This window comes from Tachyglossus aculeatus, chromosome Y2 (genome assembly GCF_015852505.1).
Source record: "Tachyglossus aculeatus isolate mTacAcu1 chromosome Y2, mTacAcu1.pri, whole genome shotgun sequence".
NCBI classification, from domain to species: Eukaryota; Metazoa; Chordata; class Mammalia; order Monotremata; family Tachyglossidae; genus Tachyglossus; species Tachyglossus aculeatus.
In genome coordinates this window covers 2,004,249-2,022,296 of record NC_052094.1, presented here as the reverse complement: position 1 = coordinate 2,022,296, position 18,048 = coordinate 2,004,249, and the positions used below count along the sequence as shown (strand labels likewise).

Genomic DNA, 18,048 nt, shown 5'->3' with positions numbered 1-18,048 from the left:
AGGTAGAAGGAGATTCGACCTTGGAGGGAGGGGGAGATAAGAGGGGAGGAGATGGAGATTTAGGTGGCATCTGCATAGAGATGATAGTTGAAAGCCACGGGAGTGGAAGCGGTTGAACACTAATGTGCTCGAGTTCCAAATCCTTTGGCCCCCTCCACCCTCGGTTTAGGACTCAGAGAAATACAGATTCAGATCACTTGGTTGTGTCCAAAGGATCAGTGTGCATGGGAGCTAAAGGCTAAGAAGGTTTAGAGATTGATGTTGTTGAATGATCAAAAAGATTTGAACGGAGGCATGTGCATGTGTTGGTGTCTGACGTTGTTTGTGTGCGTGTGTATGTCTTTGTAGGTCAGGGAATGGGAATAGCAGGCCGGAGTTAGGGCTTTGGATTCAGAGCAGTCTAGGGTTCAGAAGCGTTGAAGCTTGTAGCTGTGTCAAGGGTCAGAAGGATTGAGATAAAGGGCACTCAAAGGCTCTGGGGAATCGTTCTCACAGCAGTTCAAGGAGGGCTGGGGAAGGCTAAGAATTCAGGTTTTTGGTGGCCTCCAATTTAACGGTCTCTCCTATAAGGGGGCGGGGTGTGTATGTGTCTCCTCTACCCCCTCCAGTCTGGCTTCCGTCCCCTACACTCCACCCAACCTGCCCTCTCAAAGGTCACCAATGATCTCCTTCTTGACAAATCCAACGGCTCCTATTCTATTCTCATCCTCCTCGACCTCTCAGCTGCCTTCGACACTGGGGATCACCCCCTTCTCCTAAACACGCTATCCAACCTTGGCTTCACAGACTCTCTGTCCTCTCCTGGTTCCCCTCTTATCTCTCTGGCCATTCATTCTCAGTCTCCTTTGCGGGCTTCTCCTCCACAGCCCACCCCCTTACTGTAGGGGTTCCTCAAGGGTCAGTTCTTGGTCCCCTTCTGTACTTTATCTACACTCATGCCCTTGGTGAACTCATTCACTCCCGCGGCTTCAACTATCATCTCTATGCTGATGACACACCCAAATCTCCATCTCTGCCTCCGCTCTCTCTCCCTCCCTTCAGGCTCGGGTCTCCTCCTGCCTCCAGGACATCTCCATTTGGATGTCTGCCTGCCATCAAAGACTGAATTCCTTATCTGTCCACCCAAACCCTGCCCACTTTCTGACTTCTACGTCACTGTAGACGGCACTACCATCCTTCCCGTCTCACAAGCCCGCAACCTTGCTCTCATCCTCGACTCTGCTATCTGGTGCACCCCTCACATCCAATCCATCACCCAAACCTGCCGGTCTCACCTCCTCCACATTGCCAAGATCTGCCCTTTCATCTCCATCCAAACCACTACCTTGCTGGTCCAATCTCTCATCCAATCCCGACTGGATTACTACATCAGCCTCCCCTCTGATCTCCCATCCTCCTGTCTCTCCCCACTTAAGTCTCTACTTCACGCTGCTGCCCGGATCATCTTTCTGCAGGAATGCTCTGAGCATGTTTACTCCCCTCCTCAAAAATGTCCAGGGGTTACTAGTCAACCTACAGAACACTGAACTAAGTGTTTGGGAGAGTCCAGTAGAATAGAATCGATAGACATATTCCCTGTCCTCAGCGAACTTCCGGTCTTGTTTGGCCTTCTTCTACCTCTCCTGGCCTCCAGGCAGGGGGGACTGCCATCCCTGGGAGCCTCAGGGTCAGGGGCTGCTGCTTTGCTGTCCTTCTCCAGTCCCGGGGCCGGGCTCCCAAGTGTTCTTGGGCAGGGAAGAAGTGGGGGGCCTGAGCCACCAGCCTCCCCCAGGGACAGAGCAGCCAACCCCGGTGGTCACTCAGACAGATGGAAGGGCAGACTCACCGAAATGATGTGGCCCTTGAGGCCATGGGTGGAGTCGGCGCACTCGATCACAGCGCTGAGCTGAGGGTAGCCCACGCCAGTCTTGTGGCGGGTAGTGCACACAGAACCTAGGAGGGACACAGGACACATCTGGGGAGAAGAGGGGCGAGGCCGACTTACGCTTGGGAGGAATGTTGTTACTCTCTCCACCCCTTCCACCCAGACATCACATATATCTCCTATGCCCTTCCTGCCCTCACACACACCAACTGTCTGCTCACAAGCACAGATGCACAAAAACACAAGTACACATACACACACAGAACAATTCTCCCCTCCCACCAAGCCTACAGTCAGAGGGAGAGGAGAGGTTTTTTTAATGGTATTTGTTAAGCACTTACTATGTGCAAAGCACTGTTCTAAGCGCTGGGGAGGTTACAAGGTGATCAGGTTGTCCCAACTGGGGCTCACAGTTTTAATCCCCATTTTACAGATGAGGTAACTGAGGCCCAGAGAAGTTAAGTGACTTGCCCGAAGTCACACAGCTGACAGTTGGCAGAGCCGGGATTTGAAACCGTGACCTCTGACTCCAAAGCTCATGCTCTTTCCACTGAGCCATGCTGCTTCTCTGGAGTTGATCCAGAGGGGATAGCACTTTCCCGCCAATGACCTCATTTTCTATCTCCTCCCTCCCCAATCCCTGTAGGATAGGGACAGACAGGTGTGGTTAGCCCCAATTTATAGATGAGGAAACTGAGGCCCAGAGAGGTTGCTCAGCATTCCCCAGCAGGCCAGTGGTGTGGCTGTTTTGTCTTTATGGTATTTGTTAAGCATTTTGTAAGTATTAGAAGCAGCGTGGCTCCGTGGAAAGAGCACGGGCTTTGGAGTCAGAGGTCATGGGTTTGTATCCCAACTCCACCACATGTCTGCTGTGTGACCTTGGGCAAGTCACTTAAATTCTCTGAGCCTCAGTTACCTCATCTGTAAAATGGGGATTAAGAATGTGAGCCCCAAGTGGGACAACTTGATCACCTTGTATCCCCCCCAGCACTTAGAACAGTGCTCTGCACATAGGAAGCGCTTAACAAATGCCATCATCATCATCATCATCAAGTACCAGGCACTGTACTAAGCACTGGGGTAGAGACAAGATAATCAGGTTGGACACAGTCCCTGTCCCACAGAGAATTCACAATCTCAATCCCCATCTTACAGATGAGGTAACTGAGGCATATAGAAGTTAAGTGACTTGCCCAAGGTCACCCAGCAAAAGAGTGGGGGGGCCAGTATTAGGACCTAGATCGTGCTGTATGCATTAGGCCATGCTGCTTCTGCTTCCTTATCAATGGGACCACAGCCTATAGGAGAGGCCTCGAGCAGCTCATTCACAGAACTTTTTTTTTAAATGATATTTTTTGAGCACATACTATATGCTAGGTACTGTACTCAGCACTGGGGTTGATTAGAACTAGTCATAGTGGAGACAGTCCATGTCCCACATGGGGTTCACAGTCTTCATCCCCATTTTACAGATGAGGGAACTGGGGCCCAGAGAAGTTAAATGACTTGGCCAAGTTCGCACAGCAGACAAGTTATAGAGCCGGGATTAGAACCCAGGTCTTTCTCACTCTAGGCCTGTTCCCTATCCACTAGGCCATGCTATTTCTCACTTTCTCTCCCTGGGTGTCTCTGCGTCATCGATTGGGCTTAGTTGGTCCAATTCCCACTTTGATGATGTCAGCTCCAGACAGAATGAGTTCCTCTACCATCTCTCCTGTCACCACATTACCTGCCTGGGAGAGATGGGGAGAGAGAGAGAGGGAGAGGGAGAGGGAGAGGGAGGGAGAGAGAGAGAGAAAGAGAGAGAGAGGGAGAGAGAGAGAGAATGTGAAGAGGTGATGAGAGGGAGAAAGACAGAGGGAGAGACAGAGATGGCAAGAGATGGAGAGACATAGGGAGAGAGAAAGGAGAAAGAGAAAGAGAGAAAAGCCCAATCAATTCCAGAAGTCCACGGGCTACTTAATGCTGCCCACTCTCTGCAGAAGTTCCACTAGGATCTTAGTCTGGCAAAGATTTGTCCCCCTCTCAGGGTGGAGCTAGTCTGCCCCCTGCTACACAGCTTGCAAAGGGGCACTATGGATTCACTATAAAGAAGCACTCACCTAGTAATAATAGTCTTTTTTAAGCACTTACTGTGTGCAGAACACCGTACTAAACATGGGGAAAGAATGCACAGGTGGGACTTAGACGTGATCCCTATCCCTCAGGGGGTGTTGGACCACAATGTTTCAGGTGTGTGTGTGTGTGTGTGTGTGTGTGTGTGTGTGTGTGTGTGTGTGTGTGTGTGTGTGTGTGTGTGTGTGTGTGTGTGTGTGTGTGTGTGTGTGTGTCTTTCTGTCTGTCTGTCTGTCATATTATTCCTTATCTGCTCCCCAAGGGCAAGGGTTGTGTCTACCAATTCTAATGTTCTCTCTCCTCACCACCACCCCAACACCTCCAACGACTCCCTCCCCCTCCATAAATTACAAACCACCATTCTCCCTACCTTCAAAGCCCTATTAAAATCCCATCTCCTTCAAGAGGACTTCCCTGATTAAACCCTCTTTTCCCTTACTCCCTTTCCCGTCTGCATCGACTATGCCCCTTAGATCTGTACCCTTGAAGCACTGGATTACCACCCCACCCTCAGCCCCTCAGTATTTGTGTACGTATCCATAATTCATTTTAATGTCTCTCTCTCCTTCTCTAGACTGTAAGGTCTCTTTGGGCAGGGAACACATCCACCAAATCTGATGTCCTCCCCCATGTGCTTAGTACAGTATTTTGCATGTGGTAAATGCACAATAAATAGGCAGTTCCTGTTTTGGAGATGGGGTACCATTCAGGTCGTCTTCATGATATTTAACTGTGGTTTCGGGGGCTTTTTTCTTAAGAAGAGTTACCCGCTATAACCAGTTCTATCTGCAATGGACTTGCCACCATGGAGTGACGCAGTAGAATAGTAGTGTCCAGAGGAGGCTGAGTTGGAAATGGGCAGCATCTTGCTCTGTGTGTTGAATGTGGGGAAGAGATAAGGGGGAGCGGGGAACTCGCTACCCTTCAGGGACCCTATCTGGGGACTTGGCCGGAACTGGTGAGATATAGCTGGCTCCTTCAGTCTGCATTCCCCCAGATGCCTCAATAACACCCTAGACCAGCCATGGGAGTCACAATTGGCAGAGCCATTCCAATCCAGCTGCTTACTTGCAGGACTAAAAATAATAATAATTCATTCAATTGTATATGTTGAGCGCTTACTGTGTGCAGAACACTGTACTAAGCGCTTGGAAAGTACAATTCAGCAACAAATAGAGACAACCCCTACCCAACTACAGGCTCACAGTCTAGAAGGGGGGAGATAGACATCAAAACAAGTAAACAGGCATCAAAAGCATCAATATAAATAGAATTATAGATATATACAAATAATAATAATTATGGTACTTATTAAGCTCTTACTATGTGCCAAGCACTGTTCTAACTAATAGGTAGATTCAAGTCAATCAGGTTGGACACAGTCCCTCGTCCCACATGGGGATCACTCTAAATCCTCATTTTACAGATGAGGTAACTGAGGTCCAGAGAAGTTAAGCAACTTGCCCAAGGTCACACAGCAGACACATGATGGAGCCAGGATTAGAACACAGGTCCTTATGACTCCCAAGCCTGCGCTCTATCCACTAAGCCACACCGCTTCTCATACCACCTGCACTTTTGGCCTTCTGTACTGTACTAAGCACTTGGGAGAGTACAATACAGCAATAAAATCTAACTAGATCTAAAGAAAGATCTTTGAAGGCAGGGATCAGGTCTTCCTGCTGTCTTGGATTCTTCCAAGTGCTTAGCAGAGTGCTGCACAGAGCAAGTGCTCAATAAATACCTCTGATTGATAGGTCTCTTGGAAGATCCTTGGGGGCAGGGAACCAGTGCTTTGCATCTCTTGTACTTTCCCAAGTGCTTAGTTTAATGCTCTGCAGTCAGGAGGCTGTCAGTAAATACTATTGATTGATTAAAAAGACATATAATCAGTGAATAATATTAGACACTAGAATCTGACCCCTGGATTGTTATTGATCCTATCCTGTCATCTAAGCATCGATCTGGTTCTTGATCAATACAGGTAACATCAAAAAATCTGATAAAGCTAACAATAATAACGATAGTAATAATGGCATTTTTGATGCACTTACTATAAGCTAAGCACTGTGCTAAGTACTGGGGTAGAGAGAATATAATCACATCTGGCACAGTCCCCATCCTCCAGTCTAAGAGGGAGAACAGATGAGGAAACTGAGGCAGAGGTGGATTAAATGACTTGCCTAAGGTCACACAGAATAGTCACTCCATGATTATACAATATTTTCCAACTGCAAGATGTTAACCAATAAATTCTGTGGATCAGGCATTTGGGTTCCCATCTGCAGACATGAGAAGAGATTCATGTGCGCACATGTGTGTAGGCACGGGCACAACTGTGTGCATGTGTGTGCACACAAGAATGCTGGTGGGCATGTACAGAGATACACTCAAAGGTTAGAAGTGAAATCGGGGAAGTCTGAAGAGAAAACTGAGGGGAATAAAGGAAGCGCAGTTCACAGCAGAAAACTGGGCCAGTTCTTAGAGAATCTGGGCTGAGGATGAGGAGGAGCTGAGCATGTATGTCCACATGGAGATTAGCAAGCCGACTTTATCTCAGAAGCAAAGTCCCTAGTGGGTCGAGCAGATACAGGCTTACCAAGACTTGCCCACACAGCACAAGCACAGAAGCAGAAAGAGCACAGGCCTGGGAGTCAGAGGACCTGGGTTCTAATACTGACTCTGGCACTTGTCTGCTCTGTGACCTTGGACAAGTCACTTAACTTCTTTGGACCCCAATTACCCTGGGGATTAAAACTGTTAGCCCTATGTGGGTCAGGGACTGTCTCCCCACTGATTAGCTTGTATCTACCCCGGAGCTTAGTACAATGCCTGGCACATAGTAAGTGCTCAACAAATATCGCAATTTTTATTATTATGTGCAGCTGTGTCCCTGGAGCAGCTGAAGGTCTATAGGGTCCTAATAATGATGATGATGATGATGGAAATTGTTAAGTGCTTATTATGTAGTAAGCACTGGAGTAGATTTAAGATAATCAGGTGTGACATGATCCCTGTCCCTCAGGGAGCTCACAATCTCAGTGTGAGGAAAAACAGGTATAGAATCTGGAGAACGGATATCGCATCTCCATTTGGCAGTTGAGAAAACTGGGGCACAGAGAAGTGAAGTGACTTGCCCAGGTCCACACAACAGGCAAGTGGCAGAACAGGGATTAGATGACTCCCCTCACTCCTAGTAACAAAGAAGGCCAGACTGACTGACCAGGGAAGAGTCTGACCATTTTCCTGCATGATTCCTTCTTCCACTGCATGCTAATTTAGCCCAACCTTGGATTGAGAATCCATTTTTTAAAGAAGGTATCTGTTAAGTGCTTACTGCGTGCCAGGCACTGTACTAAACACTTTGGCAGGTACAGGTTAATCAGGTTGGCCACAGTCCATGTCCCACATGAGGCTCACAATGTTAATCCCCATTTTACAGGTGAGGTAATTGAGGCTAAGAGAAGTGAAGTAATTTGCCCCGTGGCCCCAACTAATCCAAATCACAAGGTTCTAGGGGCTGGAGGGAGAGCTTCCTTACTCATTCCAAGAAATTCAGTCCTCAGCTACACTACCAGATCTGAATCAATCCAGGATTCTTTGTCCCTGCAATCCACCTTCCAGCCCTGTGAGCCAAACTTCTCTGAGACCAAAGTCAGGACAAGGACCCAGAAGAGGGTGGGTTTTTGCTAAAGGACCAGAGATACAGGCTCTGACAAGCCCTGCCTTAAACTTTGTGCTTGGAGCATCTGACATTTGCCAAGAATTTTTCTAGTGCCACTTTGGTACCCTTTCGAGTATTGTCATCATCCTCCCCATCGCATTTAGCATTGATGGTCTCATTCATCTTCAGGAAACCTGATCATCGCGAGAGAGTTTATCTCACCACATTCCAAGGGCTCTACGAGAAGTTGCCCTGCACAGTACCTTTACAACTTGTTTTTTTAAGTATGCAGAACTCTTTGATCCACCCCGATGAATCACAGCTGCCTGGGGTCAGCACAGACAATGAAGGATTAGGAAGAGGAGAAGGTTGTCTGTGTATTGCTAGGAAACCAAACAGAAAAAAGAAGTCACTCTGCTGGCTGGACAGGATGCTTGGATGATTGGTTGCTGGGGGCTACTCAAAGGATTATGGGAATTTCGGTCCAACTTCATGTTCCCATTCCCATCCCTTAGCATAACCTTCCAGATCCGAGCTGGCAAGAGAGTTTTGTCCTTCTGTGCTCTACGCTCCCATGTAATAATAATAGTAATGGCATTTGTTCATCCATCAATCACTGTTATTTACTGAATCCTTGCTGTGCGCCGAGCACTGTACTAAGTGCTTGGGAGAGTACAGTACAACAGAGTTAGTAGAAGCAGTGTGGCTCAGTGGAAAGAGCGCTGGCTTGGGAGTCAGAGGTCATGGGTTCTAATTCTGGTTCTGCCACTTGTCAGCTGTGTGACTTTGGGTAAGTCACTTATCTTCTCTGGGCCTCAGTTACCTCATCTGGAAAATGGGGATTAAGACTGTGAGCCCCATGTGGGACAACCTGATTAACTTGTATCTCCCTCAGTGCTTAGAACAGTGCTTGGCACATAGTAAGCACTTAACAAATACCAAAATTATTATTATTATTATTAGATACATTCCCTGTCCACAGTGAGCTTACAAGCATTTACTACAATGCTAAACACTGGGATCAGTACCAGGTGATCAGTACAAGAAATCAGATTGGACACAGCCCCTAAAGCTCATAGTCTAAGGGGAAGGGAGAACAGTTATTTAAACCCCATTTTGCAGATGAGGGAGCTGAGGTGCAGAGAATTTAAATGACCTGCCCAAGATCACATGGCAGCCAAGTAGCAGAGCTGGAATTAGAACCCAAGTCCTATGCTCTTTCCACCAAACTACACGGCTCCTCCTCTGCTCTTTTCCCCCTCTGTTCTTGATACACTACGACACTACACTTCAATCGATCAGTGGTATTTATTGAGAGTTTACCGTGTGCTGAGGACCATACTGTTTGAGAGAGTCCAGTAAAACAAAGTTGGTAAATGCATTCCCTGCACATGAGTTAACAATCTAGAGCTGGAGACAGATGCTAATATAAATACCTGATTTATAATACATAACATAAATAGGTATGTAAGTGCAGTGAGGTGAATAGCAAATGTGTTCCCTTATAGCTGTAACAGAGGCTCTCCGGAGTTGCACAGAAATACAGCTCTATTTGTCCCTTTTTAAAAAACAGTTTTTGTTAAGTGCTTACTATGTGTAAGCCCTGTTCTAAGCACTGGGGTAAGTACAAGTTATTTAGATCAGAAACAGTACCTGTCCCACATGGGGCTCACAGTCTAAATAGAAGGAAGAACAGGTATCCCCATTTTACAGTTGAGGAGAGTGAGGCACACAGAACTCAAGTGACTTGCTCAAAGTTACACAGCAAGCAATGTGGCTGGAAATTTCCTTTTGGTGGAGCCAAGTTTTCCATGGCTGATGCTGCCATTTTCCCTAACAATCCTTTAGGTCCCCTCTTGCCACATACATCACCCTGAAGAACATACCTGTAGGCTCACCCTTCCACCCCAAGGCACTTGCTCAGGACTTACCATGATGGTGTGGCTGGGGAATTTTACCCAGACCTCTTTTACAAATGCCACAAAGTGCTCCGAATAGCCACTGGCGATATCCAGGCAAATGTACTTAATGTCAGGGATGGCTTCCAAGACACTGCTCGTCCGTTCCATCCATTCCATGTCACTCTGACCACTGCTGGAGCTCACAGCTACATGCTGGGCAGAGCAAAAAACAAAGAGAGGTTCTAAAAACAAAGACATGACCTCAGGGTCTTCTCTCCCTTCTCCAGCTTTGGGCCAAACTCACTGAGAACTTCACTGCTGAGAACTCCACTAAGCACAGCCCATTTTACACGGGCTAGGCCACCCTGTTGAGTACCAATCTACTGTGGAGATTTCAGTATTGCCCTGTCTACCTTTCCCATGATCCTTTGCCCCACCCCTCCCATTTTTCAACTGGACTCTTTTCAATGTCGTCCTTGGACAGTCATTCATTCTGGAATCATTGCAGTGGCATCTTTAAACTTTAATTGAAATCATACACTGAGGAGCGGATCATGCTATACACAGTTGGTGATAGGAGACAAAACCACAACTTTTCATTTTGAGAATGGCAGCATAATGATGGCAGAAAATTTAAGAGGGAGGAAAGGAAAAATGAGGCCAGGGAGGGAACAGGCTTCCTTGTTTATTGTTTTATTGTACTCTCCCAAATGCTTAGTACAGTGCTCTGCACACAGTAAGCTCTCAATAAATATGATTGAATGATTAATTAATGAAGAGCTAAGAATCTAGGAGACCACTATTTTGGGTCTTTTCAGCCCTGATCGGACACTTTCCAGCCTTTTTCAGAAACTTGGGTTGGCAAGTCTAATTCAGAAAACCCTGGAGGTAACTGGGGCATTTATGGTCAACACTCTAGGGAAGTTTGTCAAAATGCAGTCAGGAAGATGTAGCAAGAATTCTGTTACACTTCAAAGAAAGCTCTTGGAGACAAAAAGGAAGTGTGAACACTAGCCGGCCAGATATATCGAGTGCCTATTTTAGGAAAATGCTGGAATAGGTCCTAGTACAGCCAGTTCTGACAACGTGGGCTTTCACTGGCTGTTTTGTTTGGAACACCGTTAGGGAATTAGGGACTGTTTATCTGACAATGTGAGCCTGTCTGGATATAGCCCTAGAGGAAACTGTTTATGTGTGACATCGGACAGGGTGAGGACACAGTGTGAGGACCCAGGGGCACTTTATTTGTTGCTCCTTTGAATGGTAAAATTTTGCATAACACTGTAATTGCCCTCATGAAAAGAACCAAGACTCACAGAGTGAGAGGGAAGTCCTGGTCTCTGATATTTATTTATTTATCGTACCAAGCACTTACTATTGCTCTAAACTCTGGGGTGGCTATAAAATAATCTGGCTGGACGCAGTCCCTGACCCACATAGGGCTCACAGTCGGAGGGAGGAGGATTGAATCCCCATTTTACAGATGAGATAACTGGGGTACAGAGAAGTGACATGTCCAAGGTCATACAGAAAACAAGTAGTGGAGCAGGGATTAGAACCCAGGTCCTCTGGCACCCAGGTCCTTGCTCTTTCCACTAGGCTGTTCTCTCATGTTACCAGTTCAGAATAACACACATTTAAAATGGATCATAGTGGTACATATTGTGGTATATTCCTCCAGGTGTCTGTCTTGGAGTATTTGAGCTCAGATTAACCTTTCATTCCTGATATCTCATTTGTCTAATCTCTGCCTCTGCCTCTGTCTCTTTAAATGTGAGCTGAAAGTAAAATCCTTCTCTGGGCTGCGATACCTGCCTAGCTGCTCCTAGGGTCAATTCACTGATAAATGCAGCTTTCTTAAACCACAGAGTCAACACTTCCTAAGAATAATAATAATAATAGTAATTGGGTATTTTTTAAGTGCTTACTATGTGTCAAGCACTGTTCTAAGCACTGGGGTAGATACAAGATCATCAGGTCCAACATGGGGCTCACATCATAAGTAGGAGCGAGAACAGGTATTCAATCTCTGTTTTACAGATGAGGGAGTTGAGGCACAGAGAAGCGAAGTGGCTTGCCCGAGGCTATACAGCAGGCAAAATGGCAGAGGTGGGATTAGAACCTAGGTCCTCTTCCAGCTTGGCTCTCCCCTAAAGATATCTCTCTCTCTCTCTCTCTCTCTCTCTCTCTCTCTCTCTCTCTCTCTCTCTCTCTCTCTCTCTCTCTCTCTCTCTCTCTCTCTCTCTCTCTCTCTCTCTTTCAATGAGGCCCAGCTGACCCCAAAGAGATGCATAAAGGAGCAGGGATTCACTAAAAACCAACTTTGTTGTCACAACGGTTAGCCCTCCCACCCTACAAATAAACCCCCTTAATCTCCCAAGTGTTCCCTTCTCAATACACTGCATTCACTCCCCACCCTCCCGAGTCCAGTGGGACAATCAGCTCTCATGGAAGGCTGGGATGGGACCTACCTCTAAACATTCTGGATGATCGCTGGCAAAAGTCTTCCAGTCTTCCAGCGAGTAATGCTTGTGAATCGCAGTGAACATGGCATGCTGGGAAATAAACAATACAATTAGGGTGGGAACTGTCAGCCTACTTTTTCTGAGGTGGATATTAACAAATAACATTTTTCTGAGGTTCCTGTTCAACTTTCTGGAAAAGGCTTTGGGCATGGAAGAGCTGTTCGTTGGGGTGGTCAATAGATCAAGGAGACGGGCAGGGCGGTGGGTTGAGCAAGAAAGGCTAGGGACTCTTCCAAATGCCAATCTAGCCAACCATTTCTTCTCCTTCTGCAGCAACAGCTATTCTGCAGGGTGGTTGTTGAGGGAAACTAGATTACTAGTCTGCCTCTGAAGTTCCTCATCAGATAATCATCATTATCGGGTTTACTAAGTACCAAGTTCAGCAGTAAATAAGATAACCAAAGCACACAGTTCCTAGCCAACTAGGGGATCCAATCTAAACATAGGTAGAGATGATGTTCCCACTTTACAGAGGAGGAAACAGTCTCAGAGAGAAGAAGTGATTTGCCTAAGGTCACACAGCAGGTCAGTGGCTGAGGTGGGATTAGAACCCAGGACTACTGGTTTCCCAGTCCCATGTTTTTTGCCACTAAGTGACACTGCCCCAAATGCTATGATTCTAAAGTCCAAGCCACCTCATTACCACTATCACCCTAAACATTTATATTGACAGGGGGTCATGGGAGGATTGGGCATTCATTCAATTGTATTTATTGAGCACTTACTGTGTGCAAAGCACTGTACTAAGCATGTGGGAGAGTACAATATAACAATAAACGGCACATTCCCTGTCCACAACAAGCTTACAGTATAGAGGTAAGTGGGGAAGAAACAGAAACTGATCTACAAAGTTCCCTGACAAATGTAAATGGGCAGGGAACACGTGTCATGACTCTTTTGTACTCACACATGTGCTTAGTACAATCTGTTGCATGCAGAGCAACAAGCAAGGGATGAGAGGAGTCTTGGGCTAACTTCTAACCTGCTGTGAGCCCAAAGGCATCTTTCCCACCAGCTTTCTTCATTTCACTCATTCCATTGGTGGGACAATCACCCTGGGGAGACTGCCTTGTTAATAACTCTGGGACATGTTTGAAACCCTGTGCTAAGTGCTGGGACTGATACAATCAGATCTGAGGCAGTCCCTGTCCCACATGGGACTCTCAGTTTAAGGGAGAGGGAGAACAGACATTTATCCTCATTTTTACAGCTGAAGCAATGAAGGCACAGAAATGTTAAGTGAGAAGCAGCGTGGCTCAGTGGAAAGAGCATGGGCTTGGGAGTCAAAGGTCATGGGTTCAAATCCCCTCTCCACTAGTTGTCAGCTGTGTGACTTTGGGCAAGTCACTTAACTTATCTGTGCCTCAGTTACCACATCTGTAAAATGGGTATTAAGATTGTGAGCCCCACAAGGGACAACCTGATCACCTTCTATCCTCCCCAGCACTTAGAACAGTGCTTTGCACATAGAAAGCGCTTAACAAATACCAAAATTATTTTTATTATTATTATTTGCCCAAGGTCACACAGAAGGCAAAAGGCAGGGCCCAGATTAGAAACCCAGGTTTTCTGACTCCCAGTCCTGTGCTCTTTCCACTAGGTCATGTGTGCCCTCACCCTCACCCTCCCAAACACAGAAACACAAATATGCATACAAACGCACACTTACATGTGTCATCATTGCTGCCATCTCAAATGTGCCAACCATTTCCATGTTTGCCACGATGATGGGGATCCGTAACTCTGCTTGGAGTTGCGAAACGTGTAGCTACACTCCAAATCCACCTGTGTGGGGAGAGCACAACACACTAGTCAGTGCTCCCAGGCCATCAACATGAATCGGGGGGGACTCATGAGCCTAGGCAATGCAGAAGGGAGGGAGAATATGGTGGGGAGTAAAAAGGTGGAGTGAAAAGATTAGTCAGGGAAGGCTTTCTGGAAGAGACATGATTTTAATAGAAGGTCCTACACATGTGCTAGCTCGCCCAAGAGCTTAACCCCGACCTGAGTCTTTCTGATTCCATCCTTTCCAACTTTTCAAGTAAGTAGGCAGCACTGCCTGAGAGGAAGCTTATAGGGCTGGAAGTCAACACCCCAGCGTTTCCAACTCCTCCCACCACTAGCCTGCCGCTGGGCTTTGGGCAGGTCACTTAACATCTCTGGACCTCAGTTTCCACACCTGAAAAATGGGGTTAAGACATCCAGTCTCCCTCCTTCTTAAACTGTGAGCCCCAGTGATACAGGAGGGATTGATCTGATTCCCTTTTATCTGCCCCAAGGCTTAGCACAAGGCTTTGGCCCATAGTTAAGTGCTTCATAAATAAAATTATTGTGGAGGCAGCACAGTGGGACCATGAACTGCACACTGGCAGAAGAGGGGCAGCCCCAATCACTGCTTAAGGAGGTTGGTGTTTGTGCTAATTTTCTAGGGTGGGAGGGAGAGGGCAGCCTCAGTTTGGGCTCAGGCCAGAGCTGTTTATTCCTACTGCTTCAAGGCTCTGCGGGAGGGACGGAGGTGTCCAATTTCTTTACCTGCATTTGCTGCTCTTTCTCAAATCCTGGCAGCCACGTGGGGCTCTTGGACTGGCTGTTCCAGAGAACTAAATGACTCCCTCCCATTCCCCTCAAGCTGGCCATTTCCCTGCCTCCAATCCAATCAGCTTTCTCCAGACTAAACCCATTTCTTCAGGAAGTCTCCCTAATTAATCTCTTATTTCCTCACCCTAAACCCTCACCCCCACCCCCCACTCACAAATGCTACTTAGGCACTTGTATACCCACAGCCGTTTTAAATGAGTCAATCATCAGCCCACCATTGAATTTAGATCTTTAAAATCTGTTAATCCCCACTACCTCTAATTTATTTCAGTGTCAGTCTCCCTGCTTGGATAATACATTCCTTGAGGGCAGGGATCATGTTTACTTCAAACAATTGCGGTATTTATTCAATGCTTACTTTGTGCCAAGCACTGTGCTAAGCATGGGGCAGATACCCCATGGAGAAGTAGCGTGGCTCCGTGGAAAGAGCACGGGCTTTGGAGTCAGAGGTCATGGGTTCGAATCCCAGCTCTGCCAATTGTCAGCTGTGTGACTTTGGGCAAGTCACTTAACTTTTCTGTGCCTCAGGTACCTCATCTGGAAAATGGGGATTAAGACTGTGGGCCCCCCGTGGGAAAACCTGACCACCTTGTAACCTTCCCAACACTTAGAACAGTGCTTTACACACATCGTAAGTGCTTAATAAATGCCATTATTATTTTATTATACAATATAAGCAGATCAGACCCAAACCCTATTCCTCACCATGCTCTGTCTAAGCCAGTGCTTAGTACAGTGCCTGGCAGCACATAATAAGTGTTTAACAAATACCACAAAAGGGCATGTGGGTGGGGAGGGAGAACATACATTTAATCCCCATTTTACATATGAGGAAACAGAGGCACAGAGAAGTTAAATGAGTTGCACAAACTAACACAGCAGACTGGTGGCAGAGCCGAGATTAGAACCTGGATTTCCCCCTTCCCTGTCCTGTGCTCTTTCCACTAGGTCATCCCCTAGTAATGTTGTACTCTCCCAAGTGCTGTGCACATAGTTGGCACTCAGAAATTTCTCCTGATGGATTGATCTCCACCTGTTACTCAAAACTGCACCATGATCTCCTGTTTAGGCAAATGGAAGTACAATGTATAACTCCTCCAATCTCATACCTTTCTTCCCCACTCTCGTAGGCTCTTGCCCAGCTGTGACCAGCAGCATGGATTACTGGATAGAGTACAGGCCTAGGAGTTGGAAGGATGTGGATTCTAATCCTGACTCTACCACTTGCCTGCTGTGTGACCTTGGGCAAATCACATCTCTGTGCCTCATTCACTTTATCTGTAAAATGGAGATTAAAACTGAGAGCCCCGTATGGGACAAGGACTGTGTCCAACCTGATTAGCTTGAATCTACCCCAGCATTTAGATCAGTACTTGACACATAGTAAGTGCTGAACAAATACCATTATTGTTATTATTATTACCTGCCAGCCCAACTGGCAAGGTCACTAACTCCTTGAAGAACTCTGAAGTTCACCGAGACAGACTTAGAGTCTGTGTCCTTTTTCTTCCAAAACTGTTACCTGGGAGGTCACTGCAGACTACTCCCTGCTCAAAGGCAGCCATGGCAGAGGGGGTACTTATTTCCATTTTCTCTCCCCCGGCTCTTCGTGGCAAAAGAGAAACCATGTACTATGTCCAATCCGATTTGGCTGTATCCACCCCAGTGATCAGCATAGTGTCTGGCACATAGTAAGTGCTTAAAAATTCTACAATTATTATTATTATTAGGAGAGGAGGAAAGAAGGAAGAATGAGGGGAGGAAGAGGTAGGAGAGGAGGAGGGAAGAAGGTAGAATAAGGGAAGGAAAAGAAAAGTAGGAGAGGAGAAGGAAAGAAGGAGGGAAGTTCGAGGAAGAGATAGGAGGGGAGAGAGAACAGGTGAGGGAGGAGGAGAGGAGAAAGAGGGAAGGAAAAAGTAGGGGAGGTGGAGGGAAGAAGGCAGAACAAGGGAAGGAAGAAGTAGGAGAGGAGGGAAGGAAGAAGTAGGAGAGGAGGGAAGAAAGAGGGAAAGGAGGGAAGGAGGGAAAGGAGAGGAAGAGGTAGGAGAGGAGGAGGGAAGGAAGAGGTAGGAGAGGAGGAGGGAAAAGGTAGGGGAGGAGGAGGGAAAAAGTAGGGGAGGAGGAGGGGAGAAGGAGGGAAGGAAAAGGTAGGGGAGGTGGAGGGAAGAAGAAAGAACAAGGGAAGGAAGAGGTAGGAGAGGAGGGAAGAAGGAGGGAAGGGAGAGGAGGAGGAAAGAGGAAGAGGTAGGAGAGGAGGAGGGAAAAGGGAGGGGAGAAGGAGGGAAGAAGGATGAACAAGGGAAGGAAGAGGTAGGAGAGGATCGAAGAAGGAGGGAAGAGAGGAGAAAAGAAGGAGGGAAGAAAGAGGAAGAGGTAGGAGAGGAGGAGGGAAGAAGAAGGAAGAGAGAGGAGGAAGAAAGAAGGAGGGAAGGAAGAGGTAGGAGAGGAGGGGGAAGAAGGAGGGAAGAAAAAGGTAGGGGAGGAGGAGGGAAGAACGAAGACAGAAGGAGGAAGGACGCAGAAGGACGGAGGAAGAGGTAGGAGGGAAGGAAGAGGAGGAGGAAGAAGAAGAAAGCAGAGGGAGGGAAGGAAAGGTGCTATGTGGAGGACAGGGAGGAACGGGGAAGTGGCGGGGGGGGGGGGGTCTGTGGGAAGCGGCAAGGTTAGAAAAACATGAAAGAAAGAGTCGGCAACAGCACCTCGGCCCGGCTTTTGAGGCTGCTCCTTTTGGGTCTGAGCAGGACACCTTTAAAGTCCAGTTTGAGATCGGTCTCTATGCGGGGCATGGCGCCGGCAGGGAAAAGAAAGGGGAAAAGGGAACGGGTAAGGGAAAGGGAAAGGGAAAGGGAAAGGGAAAGGGAAAGGGGAGGGGGCTTCTGTCCCTCCGGCGGCTGCTGCTCCCCTGCTCTGTCCGCTGGTGCTCTCGGTGCTGTCGATGCTCCTGCCGAGGACCTGCAGCCCAGCTGAGCCCGGCCCGGACTGTCACTAGGCAAGAACCGTTTCGGCTGCAGGGGTTGCAGTGAATGCAGTGGCTGCAGCTCCCTCCTGTCCGGGCCCCGGGCCTGCAGCCAGGGCGCTGCAGCGGGCACTGGACCCTGAATCTCCCAGCTGGGGGAGGAGGGAGAGGGAGGAAGAGGAGATGGAGGGAGAGGAGGGGCTAGGGAAAGAGGAGGGGGTGGGGAGAAAGGAGGAGGAGGAGAGAGAAAAGAGGATGGAGGAAGAAGAGGGGGTGGGGGAAGAGGAACTGGTGGAGAAAAGGAGGGGAAGGAGGGAGAGGGGTGGGGAGTGCTTTGCACATATTAAGCGCTTAATAAATGCCATCATTATAATTATTATTGTTAAAAAGGAGTGGTAGGAGGAAGAGGAGTGGTGGGGGAAGAG

At 47.6% G+C, this 18,048-nt stretch overlaps 1 protein-coding gene across 1 annotated transcript in view; it reads right to left on the bottom strand.

Moving 5' to 3' along the window:
* The window catches only part of GMPR (guanosine monophosphate reductase), a 29,015-nt gene extending 11,441 nt beyond the window's left edge, over window positions 1-17,574 (bottom strand). Inside the window, 7 exon segments of the mRNA XM_038768088.1 lie at window positions 1,826-1,934; window positions 3,518-3,597; window positions 9,575-9,757; window positions 12,016-12,099; window positions 13,739-13,806; window positions 13,809-13,854; window positions 17,367-17,574. Coding sequence (XP_038624016.1) covers window positions 1,826-1,934; window positions 3,518-3,597; window positions 9,575-9,757; window positions 12,016-12,099; window positions 13,739-13,806; window positions 13,809-13,854; window positions 17,367-17,453 — 657 coding nt within the window. The 5' untranslated portion in view covers window positions 17,454-17,574.
* Between the last annotated feature and the right edge of the window lie 474 nt (window positions 17,575-18,048).